This window comes from Rhincodon typus, chromosome 13, assembly GCF_021869965.1.
Source record: "Rhincodon typus isolate 14 chromosome 13, sRhiTyp1.1, whole genome shotgun sequence".
NCBI classification, from domain to species: Eukaryota; Metazoa; Chordata; class Chondrichthyes; order Orectolobiformes; family Rhincodontidae; genus Rhincodon; species Rhincodon typus.
Genome location: NC_063344.1, coordinates 54,679,749 through 54,688,927, shown reverse-complemented (window position 1 = coordinate 54,688,927; position 9,179 = coordinate 54,679,749). Strand labels below are relative to the sequence as shown.

The following is a 9,179-nucleotide window of genomic DNA, read 5'->3' as shown; positions in this document are numbered from 1 at the left end:
AGGTGGGGGCATAAGGGTGTGAAGCTGAGTCCTTTGCCAAGGACAGTACGTTCAGCCTCAGAGAGAGGAAGGTCAGGAGGTATGGGGTGAACACAGGGCAAGGACTGGGGCTGGCGGGGTGTGACCTCAGGGGGACAGAAAGGGGTGGCATCTGAGGGCTGGGAAGGTGCTAAAGGACTGTAAGGGATGGCTCTGAGTGACAGGAGGTGATGGAGTGTGGCACAGGACAGGTGTGGGAGTCCATAAGTTGCTGGAGCTTGCATGCCTTGATGCCTGAAGGAAAAAGTCTTTTGTTGAGGCGAGGGATGAAACGAACCACTACAGCATAAAGGCTGCCCCCTCCACAGTTCACATCATCTCTGATGAAGAGTCACCTAAACTCGAAACGTTAGCTTGCTTTCTCTCCATCGATGCTGCCTGACGGGTGTGAGCTCCAGCATTTGTTGTTTTTAGGACAGATTCCAGCATCTGTAGGAATTTGCTCCTAACAAAAACAGAGACTGAATTGTCTGTTAATTCAGAAAAACGAGAGGGGTTCTTGAACTTTGAACAAACGTAAACTGATAAAAACGACTTTTTATTTGATCATGCACGCTATGTGGTATAAAAAAAAACCCGAAGGAGGAACTTCATGTTTAAGATCTCGATCTGCTGATGCATATCCTATCTTAGTGCAGCGTGAACGCCCGCGTGTAACATCCAAACTGGACACAACAAAAAATGAACCAGACCGTGACTAGCGGTAAGTCTTTTTTCCTTGATGTTTGCAAGGTTTTAATTGATTGGTGTATTATTGAATTAACTTGGAAGGAACTTGCTTATCATTTATAATGGCAAAATATTAGGAATATTCAAACAAAAAAGAGGAGCCGGGTCAACTTTTGAGGAGGGTCAAGGAGTATACCCACCGTTTGCAAAGTAGAAATGAAAAAGAGTTGTAACTAGTTAGAAGCAGCTTCGCTTGGAATGAGGATTCACACCTTCATTTTGTTCTATTTCAGTGGCGACTTGTGTAGGAAACCGAACGTTAGCAGATTCTGTCAAAAGTTTCCAAGTCGTGGTTAATCCCCCGACGTTTGTTTTCGGCTTGTTTCTCAACTTTGGCGCTTTGTGTCTACTTCGCGTCCAGGTTAGAAAGTGGACAGTGTCCACCATCTATATGACAAACCTGATCGTCTCGGACATATTGCTGCTGTTCTCGTTGCCGTTCAAGATCTATGCCTACCAGAACGAAACATGGTCCCTCGGCGCAGGATTCTGCAAGTTCCTGGAGTCTCTGTACTATGTGAACACCTACGCCAGCATTCTGATTATCACACTGATCAGCCTGGACCGTTACTTCACCATCAAACATCCCTTCCTCGCCCGTACCTTCAGATCCACAAAGAAAACCGTGCTCGCCTGCTCCCTGGTCTGGATTGTTGTCTGGTCCTGCTGCCTCGGCATGTATTTCAAACGTGGCATGAATTCTACCAAGAACTCCGAGTACTGCTTCTTCAACCATTCTGACTCTGTTTGGAGTGGGACCGTTGTGTCCCTCCTGCAATCTATATTCCTAGTCTCCGCTTTCATCATGGTCTTCTGCTCGGTCCAGATCATCAGGACTCTGCAGAAAAGTGGGAGCCAGAAACCAGAGGGCAAATCCAATAGCAAATCTGTGAAAATCGTCCTCTCCAATCTGTTAACATTTCTCGTCTGCTTCACGCCGTATCATGTGGGCATGCTCGTATACTTTTTAGCTCGGAATTGCCGGATAGCAGATAGTTATCTGCTGCCTGTGCGCAACTTTCTCCAGATATGCCTGTGTCTCGCGAATATAAACTGCGTCCTGGATGCTATCTACTACTATTTTGTTCTTAAAGAGTTCTGGAAGAGAAACAGAAAAAGTCTGAAATCCATCAATTTAGCTGAGGTATAATCTTTCGAGGGACTAAGATATTTTTATGGTTGCAGATTCAGTACATTTTTTAAAAAATTGCAAAAACTTAACAGAATATGTTGTGGATGCAGTAAATGGAGAATGAAATGGAAAAACGGTGGAAATACCTGGTTGCATTTGTGGGGAGAGCATCCAGTCTGTGATGTCTCATCAGAGCTGGGAAATGTTCCACTTGAGCAGGTTTTAAGGACAGACCTAGAGAAAGGGGAGCAGAACATGGTCAGAATGAGAAGGCTCCAGGAGAAGAGCAGTGAAATGACCAAAGGGTTACATGTTAAAAGGTCATCATAATGAGGTGGACATAGATACAAAAGATGGACCACCAGGAGGTATAAGTTACAATGGAATGGGTGAACTATGGAAGATAATAGAAGTTTATGTCTGTTTAAGAAATTAAGGTGGAAGCTGAGGTAGGGCCTAGCTTTTCAAATGTGCAGGGGTTTGAATCACAAAATGGTTGTAGCACAAAGGAAGGCATTCAGCTGGCTGTCTCTGTGCTAACTCTTGTAAATGTTAGACCTCCTCAGTCAGTGCCACACTCCAGCCTTTGGAAACTGGTCAGGGAATGTAGAAACTTTCTCACATTTACAAAGGCAAAATGTGAAAGGTGTCTCATCAAATCACTGGCTGCAGAGGATGTACTTTGAATTTCAGAAGTGAGTTTGTTCAGAAAAGTTTCTTTTGGACCATAATGACACCAGACTTTCCTTAATACTTTTTGCTCACTGCTGTAAGGCCTAAAATGACAGCTGCTAGCCAGGAGACACCCCATTACATCAGACTGGGTAGCCTGTAAAATGCTGGTTTTTCAAACACCATGTTAGTTATTTAACTGTACAAAAAATATGTTCTGAAGATGATTTAATTGCTTTTATTTTAGTCTCTGAGTTCCAACCTATTTATAGCATGAAGATCTTAATGCATTTTATTGTCGCTGCACATTTATCCTGCTCATTTGAATGAAAAGGGGATGTTATGGTTAAGATTCTGCTTTACATGTTCTTACAGAAAAACAGCTGGTCACACATCCGAGTGGCTGTACATGTAGTGTCGTGCCAAGGTCTAACTGCAACAAAGCATATTCTCTTGTGATCTGAACTGAACACCATGACCTGGAATTTCCTGTAAACTTCTACAGAACGATGAAGTGATACTTTACCTTTGAAAAGATTGAGAAACTTTTTGTGCAAAATGTAAAACTGGGTTGGTCACTTCACTGAAGCTCTTTGTCATTTTTTAATGTAGCTTTGACCAATGCAAAAGTACAAACTATACGAATTTCCTGAAATTATTTAAAGGTTATTTCTATTTTCATTTTCAAAGAAAAACTTGTTTAAAAATCAACACAGAGGGACCTAGAATATACTTTATGTACCTTTTCTTTCTTAATGGCATAGAATAATTTAGCTTAAAACTTTCACAATGATAATCTGCAGAAGTAATGGTGTAATGACCCCAAATATATTGAATATTGTTGCTCCCTGCATGAGAAAATTCTCATCTCTACCTCTGAGACAGAAGCTTCAGCTTCAAGTATCACTCCAATACATAGTGCCCAAGGAATGGCCTTCATAGTGGGGACAGGCAACTTGTAAAATGTCAGGTGGTAAGAGCAGGAGGGATATCTGGTCAGCCGTGTGATGAAGAAATTGGAATTTCTACCATCAGTAACCATTGCTGCAAGCCACAACAAGCAAGTAAAAGTGTTTGGGGCCAGGGCACCACTGATTCCTTGAGGGGCCAGTTGGCACATTGACAGGATGGGTGATATCAATCAGATTGGTACTAACAATAGGGGTTTCAATCCCCTTCCGGCTGAGATGGATTTTTTTTCCCCCTTGGGTAAGATTGTAGCGCTGTGGTTTGGATGTACCTTAACAAAACTATAAGAAATAGGAAGAGGAGTAGGCCATTCAGTCATGGAGTCATACAGTCATACAGATGCTACAGTCTGAACAAGTTCACGCTGACCATGTTCCCAAACTAAATTAGTCCCACCTCCTGTGCCTGGCCCATAACCCTCCAAACCTTTCCTATTCATGTTCTGAGGAAGGGTCACTCATTACAAAATGTTAACTCTAATTTCTCTCCACAGATGCTACAGACCTGCTGAGCTTTTCCAGCAATTCCTGTTTTTGATTCTGATTTACAGTATCCGCAGTTCTTTCTGCTTTTCATTCTTATTCATGAACTTATCAAAATGTCTTTTAAACATTGTAACTGTACCTGCATCCACCGCTTTCTCTGGCAATTCATTCCACACATGAATCACTCTCTGTAAAAACGTTGCCCCTCATGTCCTTTTAAAATCTTTCTCCTCTCACCTTAAAAATATGTCCCCTAGTTTTGACAAAGATGAAGACCCTTATCATTCACCTTATCCATGCCCATCATGATTTCATAAACCACAATAAGGTCACTCCTCAATCTCACACACTCCAGCGAAAAAATAGTCCCAGCCTTTCTAGTCTATTTTTACATCTCAAACCTCAGGCCTGCACCGCCATTCAATAGGATCATTGCTGATCCAACATTCCTCACATCCACTTTCCTATTCTTTCCCCATGTCCATTAATTGCCCCACTGATCAAGGGGAAACTCCTCCAGCAGTAGCATTTGAGCTACAGGTGAGGCCTTGGACACTGTGCTTTCTCCATGGCGATGGAACTTCTCATTTCAATGGCCTCTTAGTCTGCTGCTGTGGTAGCCCAGGGTGGGGCAGTTCTGTCACAAAATGTCAGCATTAGCTGATGTAAAATAAAACTATCTTATTTCCTATTTGTGGCGTCCCTGCATACATCTGCTGTATTTTGTCTTTGCATTTCCTTTTAACTCATTCACAGGATATGGGGACTGCTGGCTGACTCAGCATTTATTGCACCTCCCTCGTTGCCCTTAACCGCCTTCATTCATGTGGTGTACATAACCCAACAATGCTGATAGGGAGAGAGTTCCAGGATCTTCAACTCAGTGATAGTGAAGGGACGGTAATATGTTTCCACATCAGGATGGTGAGTGGATTGGAGGGGAGCTTGCAGTCGTTGGTGTTCCCGCGTATTTGCTATCCTCATGTTGCAAGATGGTAATGGTTGTGGATTTTGAGATCACATGAGGACTTATGAGGGAAGCAGTGAGAGGGAGGAAGCGAGTGATGGTGTGAGAGGAATAGTGAGTGAGAGGTTTACAACAGGAAGTGGCGAATGGTAGAATTGAGCAAGGGAAGTGGGAACTGAAAGAAAGTCGGCAGGAGGGAGAGTTGGTCAGCAGGAGAGAGAGTATTCAAGTCATAAGCAGAGAGAGTTAGTTCTCAGCGGTTCTTTTATATTTTTAAGTTTTATATCTTAGAAGTTATTTATTAATATAGGAATTTAAGAAGACAAAGTGTTTTAACTGACTTTTTTTAATGAGGAAGGTCCTTCAGAATATAGCAACTACATTAATTTTAATGGGAACATATGATTTACTATAGTCATTTCACTTTTGAACTATGACTTTGAATAATGTAGCTACAACTCTGTGAGGATTTACTGTACAATGTTGAATATTTTAGTTTAAGGACTGACCAGTTTGGAATAAGTTTTACCTTAAGAGAGAACAGCCTCCTTAATGCTGACCTGAATATACCCTTCTGTTGGACACTGCCTCAGCACATGTAGTGCTGTTTTGAGGAAACCATTTGCTATGTAACTATGAAGTCAGCAAACCTCAATTCGATGCCTCTCTCCAGCCAACTGGTGAGTTGTCAAGCAAAAAAGCTCTGTGGAAATTTGGAGCTGCAGATTTTGATAAAAGTAAACCTTATTTTTGAAAGAACACAAGAAATAGGAGCAGGTTGAGGCCATTCTGTCCCTCAAACGTGTTCCAACATTCAATGGAATCATGGTTGATTGTCTACACAGACGCTATTTTCCTCCAATATCTCGTCTCTTGATGTTTTCAGTTTGTAAAAGTTGATCGATCTCAGTCCTGAATATGCTCAGTGACTGACGTCCACAGCCATGTGGTGGCAGAGAATTCCAAAGATTCGCCACCCTCTGAATGAAGGAATGATACTGACGTTGAATTTCCTCTGACTATCATCGACTTCAGGTGTCAGAGGAAAAAAAGAAAGAGGACAGAGAGGAATTCTTTGAAACAATCTCAGCCACTAAATATCTCATCAGAATGTTCCTGCACTAAACCCAACAATGAATACACATGCCTAGCCTGACCCCAGCGCAATTCCATTGCCAAGTGCAGATTGCTTAAAACAGCATCACCTTAAGACATGTTGTCAGGAACAGGAGGGAGTCCCAGAGCATGAGAACAATTTGCAGGCCTCTGCTGAACATGCAGATGCTTATAGAAATGTGAAATAGACAGAGACTGACTGAACCTGTTGAGATCTTCACCAGTATAATTCCTTTTCGTGGAACCTGTGAATTTTCTTTCAGAAACGCTCCTTTTCATCTGCTTTGAGGAAGATGATATCAGGAGGTACAGAGAATGGAAGCCATGTAAGCCTTCTAGAAAAGCTGTTTGTATGTACCCATGTCAACAGGTAGACTGATCAAAAGAAAAGGTACAAAAGCAGAAGCTGCTACAAAAACAAAACTCAGCAGGTCTGGCAGCATCTGTGAAGAAAAATCAAAGTTAATGTTTCGGATCTGGTAACCTTTCCTCAGAACTAGGCACTTCCTATAATTTGCTAAAGACATGAGTAACGAATGTCCTATTCGCAGTGTTCATTGTGTTTCAGCAAATTGGGCGGGCCTAGCTTTATATTTCCACAATCTAACTTCTAAAAATGGAATCTAAGTGCCACTGTGTGGAAGAATTATGAAATACACCTATTTTATAATCCTGTTATTTTGTGTTGGGCCAAATCTTTTCAGTGTGCCGCCTTCTGGCACGCACCACAAGTTAGACCTTTTCCTACACCTTTCAGTTCAAATATAATTTGCAATGGAAATTGTGCCTTTAGGGTATTTAGGAGCTGAGTGAATGACTGATTAACAATTTATCAATGAAATTTAAGGTTCAAGAAAGAAAGAAAAGATTGAAGGAAAAATGCATTTGTAGACAGTGAGTGAGATAAGGTACAGGTAGATGAGATACAGAAATGGGAATAAAGAAGGAAAGAGATTCAATGGAAAAAAAAAGTCAGAAAGTAATAGTCAAAATAAAACCTGAATGTTTTAAAATTCTATTAATTCTAAATTTTCCCTTTTGCAACTGGAGAGTTTAGCTGGCATTGCATTAATAAGATGCTTAATTCTCTATGATGGGTATAACAGCCAATTTAGTGTGCAAATCAAGAAATATCTACAAATTACTGGTGAAGCTAAGGCCAAGAAACTGTTTGTATGAAGCAAGGAGCACATCTTATCCTGAACCTGCTGACCAATTTGTACATTAATTACAGTATCATTATTACTTCTGCAAAGCCTGTCAATTTAAATGCAATAATGGGTAAATATTGTACAAGGATAGATTTTATAAAGACACATTCATATGTTGTCTTTTGAATCAGTGTGAACAGCCATAACTGAGAATACTTAATGTATGATCTAATAAAGATAATTTTCAGAGAAATGATTTATGATTCTCTGAGAATGTATTAGAGGCATAGAGTAAAAAGCAGTAAAAATAGGTGGTCATAGGTCAGACCACACTTGGAGTACTGTGTTTGGTTCTGGGAGCCTTATTTAATGAAAGATGTTAAAGCCCCAGAGAGAGTGCATAGGAGCTTTACTACAATGATACCAGGAATGAGAGATTTTTGATGCAAGGAATGATTGGAGAAATTGGACTCATTCTCATTGTAGCAGAGAAGATTAAGAAGTGACCTAATTGAGGTGTTCAAAATGATGAATAATTTTGACAGGGTAAAGTTGAATATTCCATTTCCCCTAGTTGGTATGTCATCATTCATCAATGATAAAAGAGAAAGAAGAGTTATGTTGTTAATCCTATTTCTGTACAGAATGTGCCACAATCAGTAAGTTCCATTGTAAAGTCCTTTTCTCAAAGATGTGCAATTGACTAACACAAGGTAGAAAAACACTGCAATGTTTCTCTGCCTTTTGTAACTTGGCAATTATTTTGCTAATGATTATTCTTGACATTCAAATCAGAAACATTATAGATCTTATGCCATATATGTTAATATTGTTTAGAATCATAGAACCTTACAGCACAGAAGGAGGCCATTGGACTCATTGTGTCTGTACCAGCTCCTAAAAGAGCTACCCAGCTGGTCCCAGTCCCCAGCCCTATTGTTAGGACTGCCCATAACTGAGTAGCACAAAATGGCCGCAAAATGTGTATAAGACATAGATAATAACATTTCACAATTGATTAATGTAGTCTGAACGGGTAGAACAATAGCTGCTCTGTACACTCAAGGTTGCAGCTGATGCATTAAACATAGATAAGAACATCTCACACTAATTAGTTGTTTACTCAATAATTATAGATATAAATTTTGAATTAGTTATAGATCCACATATATACAAAAACAATCACTAAAAGCATTAAAGGAAAAGATTCAAACCGGTTTCAGACAGTAAAAGCGACCTCCGATAACAATGCAGGGTGAAATCAATAAGGTCCTGAAGTGATAGGCAATTATCCAATTAATTGGCAGTTAACACGGTGTAGCTGGCAAATGTTACTTGATACAGTATTCATTGTGAAAAGCATCCAGAAGGGAGATGAGTCTGGAAAACATCATGAAGGACCAAGGGTGGACCACAAGCCTGTCCATCTCTTTGTTGTTTTGCTGAGGCAAGCTTGAATAGTATAAAATGCTGTATCAGAGAGCCAATTACAAAGGGATAATTCGGCTCCCCTGACCAACAGTAATGAAAGCCAGGGGAGTGGTCGTGTGTGCTCTAAGTTTAAAATCTATAAGTTAAGACAATCTGAAGCTTTGTGTGTGCTTTACTGCTAAGAAAATCTGAAGCTGTGACAAAGTTATACCAAAATAAAGTTGTACCTGAATCTACCACCGACTTGGACTCTCATTAGAAAATAGAAGATCTAACACCTATCTTTGTAGCCTTCTAACTTTAATTTCAAATTTCTGTCAAGCTGTCTGAGTTACAGTTAGGGAAGCTATGTAAATAAGGTAACAATCCAACATTTGAATTTGATTTATTATTGTGACATGTACTGAGGTACAGTGAAAAGTATTGTTTTGCGTGCTATCCAGGCAAATCATACCTTACATAAGTACATCAGGGTAATAGATGGTGAG

General features: G+C 40.3%; 1 protein-coding gene across 2 annotated transcripts; it reads left to right on the top strand.

Moving 5' to 3' along the window:
• Positions 1–676: 676 nt before the first annotated feature.
• On the top strand, positions 677–3,056 carry LOC125484625 (G-protein coupled receptor 55-like). Of its 2 annotated transcripts, none has more exons than XR_007263448.1 (2): positions 677–742; positions 2,948–3,056. XR_007263448.1 is itself a non-coding variant. In XM_048604090.1 (2 exons), exons 1-2 carry the CDS (start codon positions 721–723, stop codon positions 1,916–1,918), a joined length of 939 nt encoding a protein of 312 aa, XP_048460047.1. The 2 variants fall into 2 exon arrangements, 1 of the variants encoding a protein (XP_048460047.1); XM_048604090.1 differs by lacking the exon at positions 2,948–3,056 and adding an exon at positions 1,002–1,918 and having other exon boundaries at positions 721–742.
• Positions 3,057–9,179: the final 6,123 nt, after the last annotated feature.